This window comes from Bombus terrestris, chromosome 14 (assembly GCF_910591885.1).
Source record: "Bombus terrestris chromosome 14, iyBomTerr1.2, whole genome shotgun sequence".
In the NCBI taxonomy this organism is placed as follows: Eukaryota; Metazoa; Arthropoda; class Insecta; order Hymenoptera; family Apidae; genus Bombus; species Bombus terrestris.
In genome coordinates, this window is record NC_063282.1 from 466457 (window position 1) to 481651 (window position 15195).

The 15195-nt window shown below is 41.8% G+C and overlaps 3 protein-coding genes across 8 annotated transcripts; 2 read left to right on the forward strand and 1 right to left on the reverse strand.

The window, feature by feature from the left end:
• Nucleotides 1–252: 252 nt before the first annotated feature.
• On the forward strand, nt 253–3991 carry LOC100647705. Its single transcript, XM_003400411.3, has 2 exons — nt 253–388; nt 1410–3991. Exons 1-2 carry the CDS (start codon nt 266–268, stop codon nt 2955–2957), a joined length of 1671 nt encoding a protein of 556 aa, XP_003400459.1. The 5' UTR covers nt 253–265; the 3' UTR covers nt 2958–3991.
• A 101-nt stretch (nt 3992–4092) lies between these two features.
• LOC100647592 (centrosomal protein of 162 kDa) lies at nt 4093–10648 on the forward strand. 4 transcript variants are annotated; one of them, XM_012315881.3, is made up of 6 exons: nt 4093–4327; nt 4518–4805; nt 4890–4989; nt 5076–8617; nt 8910–9071; nt 9145–10648. In XM_012315881.3, exons 1-6 carry the CDS (start codon nt 4289–4291, stop codon nt 9367–9369), a joined length of 4356 nt encoding a protein of 1451 aa, XP_012171271.1. In that variant the 5' UTR covers nt 4093–4288; the 3' UTR covers nt 9370–10648. The 4 variants fall into 4 exon arrangements, with proteins under 4 accessions (XP_012171271.1, XP_012171273.1, XP_012171272.1 ...); XM_012315883.3 differs by having other exon boundaries at nt 8910–9050; XM_012315882.3 differs by having other exon boundaries at nt 5076–8605.
• A 146-nt stretch (nt 10649–10794) lies between these two features.
• On the reverse strand, nt 10795–14891 carry LOC105666445 (zinc finger CCCH domain-containing protein 13). Of its 3 annotated transcripts, none has more exons than XM_048411892.1 (5): nt 14754–14891; nt 14510–14674; nt 12966–14264; nt 11178–12803; nt 10795–11069 (listed from the first exon to the last, which is right to left on the reverse strand). In XM_048411892.1, exons 2-5 carry the CDS (start codon nt 14671–14673, stop codon nt 11030–11032), a joined length of 3129 nt encoding a protein of 1042 aa, XP_048267849.1. In that variant the 5' UTR covers nt 14674; nt 14754–14891; the 3' UTR covers nt 10795–11029. The 3 variants fall into 3 exon arrangements, with proteins under 3 accessions (XP_048267849.1, XP_048267847.1, XP_048267846.1); XM_048411890.1 differs by having other exon boundaries at nt 11178–12479; nt 12642–14264; XM_048411889.1 differs by having other exon boundaries at nt 11178–14264; nt 14754–14890.
• Nucleotides 14892–15195: the final 304 nt, after the last annotated feature.

A 15195-nucleotide genomic window follows, 5' to 3' on the forward strand; every position in this document is an offset into this window, starting at 1 on the left:
GAGTTAGCAGCACTTGTGAAGGTTCGCGTTTGCGCGAACCCCGACGGTGAAACGTGACGCAGAATTGTACGCTGGCGGCGGTTGGGCCGCAGAAGAAAGTTCGCGCTCTGCGGGGCTTTTGGGGATTACCCGCGAAGCGCGGTCACAGGGTGCCGCGAAAGCTCTCCTTGAGGCGATCACGACAAGGATAGAAGAGACACGCACGCGGCTCCTCACTCGCCACTCACGACATTCTCCCGGACAAATTAATTCTCCCTATACCGTTATGGAGACCCTCGAATCTAGTCGCGTCTGCCGCCTTTGCGGCAAGCAATCCGGTATCTCGATTAATATTTTTGACAAGAATGAGAACCACGTGAAGAAAATCAACGCCATTCTCCCGATCATGGTACGTGTCATATCACTCTTCTCCCTTCTACATTCGTATCGTTCCGCTATGAATTTCACGTGTACCGTGTAAGTATGTATGTACTTGGCTGCTCTTTCCTGACATCATTCACGCCCCCTCCTAAACCACCTTTTTGCCACAAAATCTATTATCAAAACGCAACAATGTTTCCTTTTAACGAAAATTCATTCGTGTACCAGATCCGCGTATTTCTGCACATATCTTTGTAACTGGTTGGATCACGTTTACTAAAAGTTGAAACTTTTCCGTAAATAGGTTTATTGGTTGTATTTATGATACTAAAAGTGAGGTTATTGTTACTTCGCGCCAATGAGCCTCATAAACACTTTTAACGTATTGCATAACTTTAAATCGTAATCGTTTCTTTTAACTCGTTATTATTGATAAAATCACGAGTTTAAAACGAACTATTTCAAAGTAGAATTTCTCTTAGATATCGAAAATTAGGGAATATTCCGTCGTGGAAACGAATATTGCTTTAGATTTTCGTCCCTATTAGCTTCTATTAGTTACGTGGAGTACGTGATAATTTAAGTGAATTAAATATAATATATATATTTCGAAGTTTGTATAAATACGTGTAACTCATATTCCGACGATTTTAACAAGAATATTATTGTGTAAATAGGAAGAAAGATACTGTACACGCGTTGTTGGGATCGAAATATTTTTTTTATTATATAACCTGTTTTCTTTTTTTTCGATGGAAAACACAACCGATCGTTTGAGCGAAACTAATCGAATTTTATCGTACATTTAAGAATGTCATCTTACGTTTCGTTCCAACAATGTCGTACGGTTTTGTTGCCATTTTTATTTCGTACAAAACGTTTTTATGATTTTATGTCGTAAAGAATGGAACGTGGATCCCTTGAATTTCTCGCCCTTTAACTTCCTCCGCGTATTTGTAGAGCACGTGTAGTGTCCCCACCTCGTTTCCTATGAGCGACCACGTGAACTTAACAAACACTCGCATTCGCATCGGCTGTGTATCCTGCAGGTGCACGAAATGGACCTGTTGCCGAAGCACATGTGTCATCGGTGCAGTTACAAGCTAGAGGAGTTTCACAAATTCTACATGGACTGTCTGAAGACAGACGCGGGTTTGAAGAATCAGTTATCATGGATGCGAAAGGAGGACTCGAAGGAGAGAATCGGTGTGCCGATGGTGCACATAGAAAACATCAAGATCAAAGTAGAGCCACCGGATTACGACCTGTACGACGATAACGACTACATAAATTCGATGAGTTCGGTAACTTATCCGGTGAACAGTGTCCAATCCAATAATATTCCCGATCCTATAACGTATACTTCGTACGCACGTTGCGGTTGTTACTGTGATAAATCGGACCAAAGTAATCAAACTGTACCTACGAGCTATGAGAACGAAATATCGAGATGCAGTAGAATGAACGCCACGAGGCAGGAGAACGACGGCTGCGCCAACGTATCGCGAGCTGCGCAGGGGAATTTGTTGGCGCATCAAGCACTCAAGGAACGATCAAATTTAGTTAAGCTTGTCAACGAGGTTAAAGATTCACGAAGAACTACTTTTTCGAGTTTCAGTTCATCGATGGATAAATCTAGTAGCGGGAAAAAAGAAACTTCGAAAGATGCGATAGTTCGTAATTTGAGGCCTAGAAAAGGTTCTGTGGATTACGTGGGAATTAGGAAAAGGCTTTCCGCTTGTTCGTCATTGAACAATGAGAATAGGTCAACGATCGTGGAGACAAAACTGTCAGCCCCGACGGAATTCGATGTGTCGCAGATTAAGATAGAGAAATTCGATTTCGAAGGACGCGTCTTAAGACCGAGAAAAGGGACCATCGATTATAGAGAACCAATACGGAAATATTCTAGATCCACGAATAAGAACCAAAGATCGGAAAGCGATCAACATCGAGCGGATAAGACGAAAGTTCGGAATATCGCAAGCAAATTGAAAAAGATGCCGAAACAAATGAAAAACAAAGTAAAGTCAGATATAAAGACGGAACAGCTGTCAGATCTGGAGGATCTGGTACTGGACGGATCGGTATCGGCCGCTATGTTATCCCTAACCGATGAGATTGATGCACTGCCTAACAATTATAATGTAAACGTACGAAACGATAGAGTTAATTGCGATGCACGATTAAACCGTGCGCAGCATACTACCGATAATTTTAGTATAGCAAATTGGAAACCATTGCGAAATTTACCCAAGGATAAATTGAAGTCGGGGAAAGTCGGTTTGCATCGGATCGAAGGAATAAATTATTCGACGAGATATTTGAGAAGTCAGGATGTTTGTCTGAGAAATGGTAAGATACGAAAACCCGACAGCACGAATGTATCGATTAAGAAATTGCAAAGAAGTTTTCGAAATTTTATGCACAGAAATAAAACGTCTGGTAAAGCTTTAATGAAGGCGATCAGAGGTAGTGTTACGAGCAAAATGTCCGCCGCGATGAAAGTGCTAGATATCAAGCACTACTGCGACGAATGTAACACGAGTTTCGCTAACAAAGAATTATTCAAACTGCACGTGTGCTATGGACATTGATCGTTTTACGAAATCGCCGGTAACGTGACATCGCGTAAATTTTTATTTTTTAAGCCTCGAGCAGTCGGTCACGTTACTTGTATTCGTACCAATACATAGGCCACGATTACATAGATTTTTGTTGATAATTGATCATAAATTTATATATATATACACATATGTATACATACCTTTTTTTTTTTTTTTAATCTTCTAGGGAAGAACATGTACCTATGAAATTATAGTGAGCACACGCTATTGATACGTTAATATTGTAATACTATTTTTATGAACGGAAATGTATACAGTATAAATAATAGTCGATTGATCAGTCGAGTTGACAGGGAAAAAGTAAAGTAAGGCAATGTTGCGATGTACGCTTAAGAATTTATGTAGATAAAGGATTCACGGATCGCCTTCGTATTTTAAAATAAGATGATATATTATGTATATATATATATATATATATATATATGTATATCTTTTCATATAGAATATATAAATATATATATATATATATATATATACACACATACACACACACATATTTTAACAGATATTAGATATTCATATACACGAAATTGTGATATATAATTGAAAAGATGTTAGGTTTGTATTCATCTTGTATGTAATTAACTCATATCTTTTTTTATTTCACATCTCGCTCTTATAGCGTAATAATTGCTAGTTTTCGTAATCGTTAACATCGATCGAACGAATATGTACGTATATGAATGCATTTTGCGTTATGTTATTTGCGTTACGATCGACAAGGTGATACACTGCTGATACTGTTAGAAAGAACGATGATTGTTGGATTTGCGCGGAATAATCGTGGATAATGTTTAACGCTTTCTACGCTAAAAATGTTATTAAACTTTGATTCTATTATTCGTTGTTATTGGATATTAAATGCACTCGTCATCCCTTTGTACAGAATTCTTTATTAAATAGGAAATGTTCTCTACAACTGTCTAACAATTTTAATGATTAAAAAGTTGCGATCATTGCACAACGATAAAAAGGAAATAAATTCTAAATAGAGAGCAGTAAAACGTATTTTTCTATTAATTGCTACCCTGTTATCTCCTTTAACTATTTATTTCATTGTATAATCCTTGCATATTTATCCCTTCTCTCTCTCTCTCTCTCTCTCTCTCTCTCTCTCTCTGACGTTTTGAAATTTAAAAAGTACTTTACGTTATTGGATAGGTGAGGTCGCTGCGAGACGGCCATCGAGCGAATTAAAATTATCAAACAAACAAAAAGTACGCCGAGTGTCAAACGACTTGGAAAAGATGATTTATTATTTGGATTACATTCTTCAGAGGTGTTATTAGTGAAAAATCCGAATGTCTTCGAATCCTCAAAAGTCCCCTCATTATGAGGATGTAAGTGTTTACAATACTTTTCTCTAGTTATGTTAACCTATTTTCCAAAAGACGTTTCACGGTTTGGATGATTTATCGGTAAATACGTGCCAGTTAATGTGATATAATTCAAACTAAGAGATTAAAGTACGTCAAGTTTTGTATTTACTTGCATTAATTAAGATCGTATGCATTTTTAATTCATCAACAGTTGATCTCGACCGAAGATGATACTCTGGGTACATCCATTAGCCTTAGCGTAGGTGAAAATTCAATTAGAATAAAAGAAAAACCTAAGGTGGTTGTTAAGAGATCAGAGCTGGAAGATAAACACGAAGAGGAGAAATGGTGGTTGAAGAAGCCAGATACTTGGTTGGATATTTCTCACGGTGTTCCAATAGACTTGAAAACAAAGCAATCTGCGTCCCCTTCGCCAGATGTTAGTTCCTCGATGAAAGAATTTCTTGAAAAGGAGAAGATGTGCAAAGTAATTATGCTTGTATCGTATCAACCGTAGAATACAGTTATCTAAATAACCAGTAAGATGTATTTATCTATAATTTATTCTTTTTTTTCTGCATAGGCTATGCATAAGAGCGAAGTTGAGATGAAAGACAGGGATGATACTTTGTGCGACATTCTGGCCTCCGCTGCATTCGATAAATATCCCTCTGATTTTGAAAGTAAGTATCGAAAGGCGAACAGATGGTGGATCTTTCGTACGAGTTTCTATGCGCAGTTGGATTAGAGTTTTCGTTGTTTCATGCAGATGCAACCGATGAGGATATAGGTAGTATTTTAGAAGAAATGAGTAAGATAGCTGGGGCTCTTAGTCCTAATTCGGCTACGGATCGTTCAAAGTCTCGGAACTCAGCCAAAAATCCTACAGAGGAGGAGAAATCAGTGGAAGAACTATTAGAGGAGGCTGAGAAACTCGTTAGAAAAAATAGCAATAGTCTATCTAAAAGCGGATCAAAATCTGATACTTTAGTACCTGAGAATATTCCAGAAGATATAGAAAGCTTTAGCAGGGTTAGACAATTAGAAGCTGATATATTTCAACTAATAGAGGAGGAGGTGCACAAAGAGACTGAGAAAATCAAAAAGAGTCCAAAGAATGAAAAGAAGAGAGACGGTAGTCCTGGATTTGAAGTTATATATGAAAATTTGAATGGTCTGAAAGCTCCGAAATCTTTGGAACTTCAGAGAAGAAAATTTGAAGAGCAGAAAGTAGAGGTGTCGAGCAGTTCTGATCTAGATGATCCTATCGAAAGACATTCCAAGTCGGAAGAATTAAAAGGTACAAGAAAGCTGGAGTCGGATAAGGATAACTTGCAAAAAGAAATAACGGACGTAGATAAGGATTTTTTTGAAGATTTGCTGAGAAAGTCGAAGGAAAAAGCGGAGGGTGGTATGTCGGGTAGTTCGAGTTTTGGACAGGAAGATTTTTCCCATTTTTTGAAACTCTTGCAAGGGCAGTCTAATAAAAAGGAACAAGAATCAAAGCAGTCCGATTCAAAGCCTACAGACGGAAAATTATGCATTTTGGACGGGGAAACCACGAATGACAAAAGTCCTGAATTTCCCGAGAAGGAAATTTCCGACATATTGGAGAAGGAACTACCTCGGACAAATGAAATTATCGGAACGGACACGAGCGGCCACAGTGGTGAACAAAAACGATCTCAGAACGTTAATAACAGAGGTAAGAATGATCGCGAGGAAGTAGTATCATCCGATAGAACGGATCAAGTATCTCCTAGAAACGTAGCCGTGACAAAGGATAGCAAAAAAGTGTTGAATTCCAAGGAAGAACTGTATACCGTTGATCTGACACCAAGATTAGAATTATTCGCCGATGCAATACCGAAGTTATTGGCCGAAAAGTCGACGGAAGATACAACGCAACAAAGCAAAGAACCCCCGAGCAAAGAATCAAAAGCATCCGTACATAAAACGATCTCAAGTTCGGAGAGTAAATTTAACGTTAACGTTCCGGCTTGTGAACGTAGCAACGTAGAACGCAAAGTCGTTGATCCGTTTGGCGCGTCGAGTAATAAAACGCAAAAAAAGGAATTAAAGTTTTCCAAGTCCAAGAGTTACGACCAGATTTGTAAGCCGTTGTCATTTAGAAGTTCCGTAGAAAATCTAAGAGTAAGCAAACCTTCGGATGCAGCGAAGAAACCTGGCAACACATTGATCAGACGATCGCCAACGTTGAAGCCAAAATTGCAGCCTACGGTTAAACCAATCACGAAAATTCCGCCCAAGACCAAGGCCGTAACTTCAAAGCCAAAGAAAAATTCCGTTAAGACTGGTTCCAATCTCACTTTGTCTTCCACGTGCAAATCGTACCAAGCTACTAAATCACCGGACGGTCAGGCAAAGACGATGGCCGGCGGTGACACGAAACAACATGTAACAAAAACAAATTGGGAATTATTATGTCGCGAAGAGAGGCATAAGAACGGTCTTTTGAAACAACAGCTGGAGTCAGAAGTGAAAATGCACAAGAACCAAATGGACAGTATGCGTATATCGTTCGAGGAAGAACTGTTGGCGTTAAAGAAGCAAAACGTGATTCTAAAGGCGAAGGTGGACGAGCTTTCGTTAAACGAGAAACGTTCAGAATCACAGCCAAAGAAAGATACGAAGATCATGCTTCTAGAAAAGGAACTAGAGAGGCAAGAGGATTTAATTCGGGCTTATGAAACGGAAAACAAAAAGTTGATGCAAGGTACGAAGGGAATGCAAGAAGAAATGAAGCAGCTGCAAAAGCAAAAGAGCACAGCGTTAGAATCTGGTAAGATACAGGAACTTGCGGATAGAGTTAAGGATCTCGAGGAAGAGACTGTAAAACTGAATCTCGAAGTGTCCGAGCTGCGAGATAAGAACGCCGACTACGCCTTGAAGAACGAAGATCTGATCCAACAAAATAGTCTTTTGAACGACGAATTGGAGATGTTTAAGGAACAGTTGAGAACGAAGAACGACTTTATCACGGATCGATTACAAGCAATGACCACGGCAGAGCTGCAACTGAAGAAGCAAGTGGAGGACTTGACGGTAAAACTAAGCTCTAAAACGGAACAATTACGAATAGCGAAGCAAGAGTTTGACAAGATGCAACAAAACGTTCTGCCGTTGGAGAAAGAATTGTTAGAATTAAGAGTGAAGGAAGGTAATTTGCTGGAGAGACTGCAAACATCTAAGAGTCACGTGGAACGCGAGAAACAGTTAACGCAGAAATTGAAGGACCAAGTGATTCTCGATAGCAAAAAGATTACGGACTTGAACAGACAAGTTCGTGAAATGGAGAGGATACTTAAGAGGAAGAATCCTGATTCGGTATCTGCTCTAATATTGACGGCGAATTCCGAACAGGAGAGGGTCGGTGCCGAGAAGGTTAAGCTGTTAGAAGATAGGATCGCGAGCCTGGAAAATGAAATTAAAGCGAAAGATGATTTAGCTCAAGAGAAAATGGTTGAATTCCAGAGGAAGTTCTCGGATATGAGGGAGAAGTACGCTAGTCAAGTAATGGAATTGGACGGCAAGCTGTTGGAGGCTAACACGAAGAATCGTAAGATATGCAACGATATGTTTACGCAGACTGCATCGAAACCTGTAGAGAACAAGAGCGTGGAGACTATTAGGAAGGAGGAGAGGGCAGGCTCGTTCGAGAAGGAAGATGTAGGGAAGAAAGACGTTGCAAAATCTTGCGTGAAAGGTAGTTTGAAATGTCAGAATTCTAAAGAGGACGCTTATCTGATGGCCACGATACGTGGATTGAAACTGGAACTCGCGAACAAAGATAAAACGATTTCGAAGCTGACGAAAGAATTGCAAGATTTACAAAAGACGAACGCAAGATTGCAGAAGGAGAGAGAGAAATTGTTGAACGATAGAAGATCCGTGAAGACTATGAACTTTGAGAGGAATCGCGGCATGGTATCGTCGGATTCGAAGTTGTTGACTTTGAGGTCTATCGAGGCGAACGATCAGAATTCGAACGTCTACCAAAATGGCCACGTGTCTGACACAAACGCTCAACGATTGTCCGCTTCCGTGCAAAAGTTTTACGATCCCATGCAGTACACCGAGAACGGAGATGGTAATCTGGTGAAGAGATTGGCCGATGAGAATGATATTCTGAAAGAGGAACTAAGCAAGATGAATAAGGATTTCATGGCTTTAAAGAACAAACGGCTTCACGATCTGAACCTCTTGCAAGAGGAACACGAACGCGAGATGGCCACTTTGTTGAAGGAGTATAGCGTGAAATTCGGAGATTCTAAAGTGGTAAAGTTACAGGTTCGTAGTATTACGTGCAGTGTTTATTTCGCTTTCTCGTTTATTTGATAGTAGAGTGCGAATATTTATCGGTCGAAGAAACGGAACCAAGGGAAAATTTGAATTCGCATTAGAGGCATCTTGCTTCGTATTTTTACCACGATTGGTCGTGTGTATTTTTTAGCTTGCGATAAATGCGTAAAAGTTTATAGTCTAGCCGTTGGATTGGCATGATAAAGCTTTTGCACGTAGTACTCTTTAGTCATATTTCTCTGGTCGATCCGATCGATAAAAGCTCCGTTTCTGTTAACAGGGCCAGATAAATACTCAAGTAGCTGTGATATCTCACTTGAAGCAGCAAATTGAGAAGCTTAGAGACTACAAGGAACAAGTGATCGTTCTGAAGGCTGAGCGGCAGCATTTGGAGGATAAAGTGAAAACGTTGAATGAAAAAGTAAAGTATTTATCAACACCGGTATGTAATAAGAGATAGGCGTTGCATAGCATTCATTTTATGCGCTTTGTAATTATCGCACCCTCTGTTTCAGAGTACGGAACAGCTGCAGCTGTTGCAGGATAAGATAACGATTCTCCAACAACGACACGAAAGCCGCGAGATGACGTTGCAGAGTTTAGTACGCGATTTGCTAAGAAATAGAACCCAGTGCAAAGACTGTAAAAACGAGAAGGGTAAAAATCGACAATTGTGCTATTTCCGACAAGAGCTTGATCATATTCTTGGAATGCTTCAAGAGATCGCCAATGTTCATTGATTCTAGACGAACTAGATTTAGATTAGACACGCGTGTAAAGTGGTGCTCATGAAATATCGAGAAATCGACGGATTGCAAATTCTCGATTCGATATCGGGCATTGTGATAATTCGTATCTTCGTATCTGTACTGAAACGAATCATAGGTATTTGTTAGGAGAAGCTATCACGTTGTTAGGCACTTTATACATATGTGAGCGAAAGTACAGCCAAAAAGGTTTGGTCGGTGCTTTTTTTTTTATCGACCTTGCCAGGAACGCGACACGTTCGGTTCTTCGTGATCGCGTCTGTAGTATATTTAGTTATTCTTGCGTCACAAGATACGGATATTTAGTGAAATCATATCGATCCTGGGAAAGCTCGCGCGTAATGATCGACTGCGATCACTGCCAAAGTTAGACGAAGAAAAAAGAAAAGGGAGGAAGGAAGGAAGGAAGGAAGGAAGGAAGGAAGGAAGGAAGGACGTTCCTTCTTGCCATTGCGCGTGCATTACGCATCAACAACGTCCACAATCGGAGTAATAAAACTAATAGTGAAATATCAAATGAGAACATAGAGATATTTTGATCTATATTTACTAAAAGCAGACTTTTTATTTATCTAATAACGTAGGTTTAACGATTGTTGAGGAAAGAAAAGAACCTGACTGCTTCCAATTCGGAACTAGCTTTAGCCTTTTACTTGTCGTCGTTCTGGCATTCGAATAGATAGATCGTATGAACATAGGGGAAACGCGTTGGGAAAACAAGAGATCTCTTCCAAAGTTGCATAGAAATTAATTTTTTACACGAGGCTTTTTCAGGATATGCCAAGCGTCCTATTGAATCGTTTGAATAATTGTATTTATTTCCTATTTATATTCACACTCGTTCTTCGTCATCAACGAATCCATCTATAATCGAGTCGTCCACTTGTATAGTACGTATATTTATATACACTTTAGAAATATTTATTAAACGTTTTAGCAATCACAGTTGACACTCTATGCTCTCGCGACTAACTAAGCACACGCATATCGCACAAATTCGACGTGTCCTAGATGTAACGATGTTAAACGACTTTGTTACAGGATGATCGTAGAATACGATTGTTTGCTTTTGTCTGTTTTGTACCTGTTTTTATCAAATTGTTATAATCACACTGAGTGTACGGTTACTTCTTCAAGACTGGATATTATGTGAAATATAATGTGAAAATTACTGAATTTTTTTATAATTACTTCTAAGCCTTAATGTACAAACCATGAGATTATGACTTTAATAAATCACTTCTCTTCTCTATGACTTTTCTTTACTCGATATTTCTACTTTTTAACTTAGTATCTCTTTAGTACGATGTATGCCTGTGCTACTGTACCGTGTGCGATGGTGTGCGATGTGCGATGGGAGAGCCGTTTCAGGAAAATATTCGTAGCGAGTACACGGTGTTTGACTTTCGTTTGAACAGTTTATTCAGATAAAATATATCTTTTTAAATACATGCGACACATTTCTGTCTCTACGCAGGTTACTTTTATCAGCTGTACACCAATATACAGTTTTTTTCGTTAAGTACATAGCAAGTACATGATATAGTATAGTGGAAGAAAAAATTACACTAGAACAATGACTAAAAGCAGGTCTTGGAAGTAGCGGATCGTTGTTTTTCCTTGGGATAAGAGTCTACCATATAGTAAATTGCGGTCCCTGTCTCGCGAAGTTTCTGTAACAAATGGTCGCATTCTATTAATATCATTAACGTATAATTCTGTTTAAATAACGTTTTAATTAGGCTACCGATACAAACCATACAGATACGGTATTTGCTTACCTAATGAAAGAACGTTTCCCGTAGAAAATGGATAATCCGTACATCGTACAAAGTCCAATTGTGAGTGCCTGACGGATAATTTCAAACGTAAACGTGTAATTCATGGAGTTTCGTTGTTTTAGGAAGTCCGTGGCGCCTAAAATCTTCATCCTGGGCATGAAATCATGGTCGCGTGCCTGACTTTTCTCTCGTACTGTTAAGGAACGTGCGTTGACAGGGATCCTGGAAATCCGTTGTTCAGATCGGTCTCGTCTTCGAAGAACGGTCGAATCTTGGATCGATTGCCTTCGAGAACCAGAATCTCTATCCGCAGAGCGAATATCCCTTTCCACGGAGCGAGATCGTCCGATATCGTTCATAGATCTATCTGGAGAAATTGTAAGGGCTGCGCGTGCTTCGTCAGCAAATCTTTGTCCAAGATGAGTAAGCATAGTGCCGGTTCCTTGATATCTATCGGTGTCAAGTGTCTGTTGTACCGATCGTCTTGAGTTTAAGTCTCGCCGATCGATTCTCTGCCCTGTGAGACGACGTTCCACGAGTTGACGATCAGCTCTTTGTTTCATAAGTCGACGATCAGTACCGGTCTCTCCGCGGGTTCGAGATTCAACGGACGTGGATCGCCTTTCCACGGCCAGTCGTCGTCGATCAGCCCTTTGTTCAATGAGTCGTGTGTCGGTTTTTTGTCCCACAAGTTGCCGATCAGCTCTAGCTTGTTCACGGTTCTGGGATTCGATAGACGGGGATCGTCTTTCGCTGTGTCGTTGATCGGTGGTTCTAGCTTCTTTGCGGAATCGAGATTCGACGGGTGTGGATCGCCTTTCCACGAGCAGTCGGTTAGTTCCACGTTCCATAAGTCGACGGTCAGCTCTAGCTTGTTCACGGTTCTGGGATTCGATAGACGGGGATCGTCTTTCCCTGTGCCGTTGATCGATGGTTCTGACTTCTTTGCGGAATCGAGATTCGACGGGTGTGGATCGCCTTTCCGTGAGGAGTCGGTCAATTCTTTGTTCCATAAGTCGACGGTCAGCTCTAGCTTGTTCACGGTTCTGGGATTCGACAGACGGGGATCGCCTTTCTCTGTGTCGTTGATCGGTGGTTCTGGCTTCTTTGCGGAATCGAGATTCGACGGGTGTGGATCGCCTTTCCGCGATGAGTCGGTCAATTCTTTGTTCCATAAGTCGACGGTCAGCTCTAGCTTGTTCACGGTTCTGAGATTCGATAGATGCGGATCGCTTTTCTCTGTGTCGTTGATCGGTGGTTCTGGCTTCTTTGCGGAATCGAGATTCGACGGGTGTGGATCGCCTTTCCGCGATGAGTCGGTCAATTCTTTGTTCCATAAGTCGACGGTCAGCTCTAGCTTGTTCACGGTTCTGGGATTCGATAGACGGGGATCGCCTTTCGCTGTGTCGTTGATCGGTGATTCTAGCTTCTTTGCGGAATCGAGATTCGACGGGTGTGGATCGCCTTTCCACGAGCAGTCGGTTAGTTCCACGTTCCATAAGTCGACGGTCAGCTCTAGCTTGTTCACGGTTCTGAGATTCGATAGATGCGGATCGCTTTTCTCTGTGTCGTTGATCGGTGGTTCTGGCTTCTTTGCGGAATCGAGATTCGACGGGTGTGGATCGCCTTTCCGCGATGAGTCGGTCAATTCTTTGTTCCATAAGTCGACGGTCAGCTCTAGCTTGTTCACGGTTCTGGGATTCGATAGACGGGGATCGCCTTTCGCTGTGTCGTTGATCGGTGATTCTAGCTTCTTTGCGGAATCGAGATTCGACGGGTGTGGATCGCCTTTCCACGAGCAGTCGGTTAGTTCCACGTTCCATAAGTCGACGGTCAGCTCTAGCTTGTTCACGGTTCTGGGATTCGATAGACGGGGATCGTCTTTCCCTGTGTCGTTGATCGGTGGTTCTGGCTTCTTTGCGGAATCGAGATTCGACGGGTGTGGATCGCCTTTCCGCGATGAGTCGGTCAATTCTTTGTTCCATGAGACGTCGGTCGGTTCTTCGTTCCATGAGTCGGCGTTCAGCCGTTTGGTCTGCAAGACGACGGTGAACCCTTTCTTCGCTGAGTCTACGATCTACACGTTGATGAACGACACGATTATCTCTCCATTCCACGAGTCTGGGATCGGTTCTACCTTCCACATGGTTTTCAGATTCGACGGATGTAGATCGCCTTTCTGAGTTTCTACTAGAATCCACGAATGACCGACGTTCCGATCTTCGATCGTTGGACAAACCCCTAACTCGTCGTTCCTTTAAGTAATTGCTGGTAATTTCAGATGCCCTGACAGGCGAAGATTCGCGTCGTTCGCGAGCCAAGTTCAGTCTGTTGTTCCTCTCTCGATCGAAATTGTCTACGGAACGTCTTAACGATGTAACGAAAGGATGTCGTCGTTCGTTTGTCCCCGCATTCGCACGACGATCCGATCGACCAACGGTTTGTCGTTCGTCAGTAGTTTCGCGTTGTTCCATTCTGGTAAAAAATCTGTGATCTCGATCCAGTCTAGAGTCGCGTCTGATCGTCGTTTGGATACGATTTCGCCTATCCACGTTCCTCGGAGATGGTTCGTTCCTTTCTCGACGCGAATCGGTGGTAGAAGTCAGTCGTTCCATAGAGCGTACGAGGTTTTCACGTTCTTGAGAATCGATTAGTCGCCTATTTACTTGACGACGCCTCTCGGTGTCGGTAGACCTTTCGAGCAATCTTCGTTCGGCAAGATCCTGCGTAGTTCTGGAGTCGAGCGATCGAGCGATCTGCAGTCGGATTGCAGAATCAGATACGCGTCTTGTACGATCTTGGATTTTATGTCTCGATTCCACGGTACGTCTAGAATCGTATTCGATGTTGCTTCTCTGCCTGCCCTGTCTCTCCATTGTGCTCGTAAAGTCAGCCCGAGTTTGAGACCGTATCCGGGAGGCACGATCCAAGCTTCGAGATCGGGACATTCTGAGATCGGTTGGTACGAGGGAAATTCTGGAGTTTCTAGATCGTTTGGTCGTCTTCGAAATCGTGGTCTGGTTTTGCTCGAAATTCGAGCAATAAGGCATCTTGGTGAAAGGGCTCAAGTTCGGGCAGGCATCCACTCTGTGAGAAAGACAGATTTGGCGTAGCGTGTTTAACGATTCTAACGAGTCAGATGCTACGATCTACGATTTAAAATCGTAACAAACTGAATTCCAAGTTCTAAGATTCGAATAAACTAAATTCGAAATTTTTAATAAATTAAATTGCAAATCTAACGAGGTAAAAATCGAATAAGCTAACTTTTAATACGACTCTAATAGGATAAGTTGTAGATTTTTCAAAAATTCTAGTAAGCGAAATGTTACTCGTGAGGAGCTTGATGTTTTAATTCAGGTCCCGCCAGGCTTCCTGCTCGGCCTTCCTTATCCCTGGAGACCAGACCTAGCGTGAGGCAGGCGAGGGATACCACCAAAAGGCCGACATACTGCCAAGCTCGTACTGGCAATGCAACGTACCTCGTACGCCGCATTCTTAACATCGAAAGAAATTTGTCAATTCTAAAGAGGTATCAAACGCTTATACTTGCAATTTTATCTACGTCCTACTCACTTGACTCGTGTTTTCCTAGTAGCTGGTTTGTACCGCTGGTTTTCGTTCGGAGAAGCGTGCGAAGTCTTCTTCGGACAATCCTCGTATTCTTCCTTCGAGAGCTCCAGAGAGCTACTGATGTCCTGTGCCCCGAGGAGCCGAGCTTTTATACTCGCAGAAACCCGCCGCAATTCGATATCGGTCCAATTCAATGCTTATCAGCACCGACCACATGGGACCTCGTGGGATATGGATATCCCGATAGGTGAAAATCACCGTGAACGAAATCGGGTCGAGAACTATCGCAGACGCCTCCGTAATTGGTTAACCATCTAGAAAATTGCCAGCCCGGACACCTGCGTGGTAGCTGATATATCGGTTACCCGGTTGCCTCGTGGCTGAGCTTCAAAGCAGTCGCTACATCGATCACCAACAGTTTGAATCTCCCTTTACTCTAGCGAAA

Bases quoted from the DNA above. Each gene is read 5' to 3' on its own strand.
- LOC100647705 (XM_003400411.3), top strand. From the start codon at position 266: ATGGAGACCCTCGAATCTAGTCGCGTCTGCCGCCTTTGCGGCAAGCAA. The intron at 389-1,409 runs GTACGTGTCATA...TGTATCCTGCAG, and splicing joins ACGCCATTCTCCCGATCATG to GTGCACGAAATGGACCTGTT.
- LOC100647592 (XM_012315881.3), top strand. From the start codon at position 4,289: ATGTCTTCGAATCCTCAAAAGTCCCCTCATTATGAGGAT. The intron at 4,990-5,075 runs GTAAGTATCGAA...TGTTTCATGCAG, and splicing joins ATATCCCTCTGATTTTGAAA to ATGCAACCGATGAGGATATA. The intron at 8,618-8,909 runs GTTCGTAGTATT...TTCTGTTAACAG, and splicing joins CTAAAGTGGTAAAGTTACAG to GGCCAGATAAATACTCAAGT.
- LOC105666445 (XM_048411889.1), bottom strand. From the start codon at position 14,673: ATGCGGCGTACGAGGTACGTTGCATTGCCAGTACGAGCTTGGCAGTAT. The intron at 14,265-14,509 runs GTAACATTTCGC...TCTTTCTCACAG, and splicing joins AAACATCAAGCTCCTCACGA to AGTGGATGCCTGCCCGAACT. The intron at 11,070-11,177 runs GTAAGCAAATAC...CATTTGTTACAG, and splicing joins GGGAAACGTTCTTTCATTAG to AAACTTCGCGAGACAGGGAC.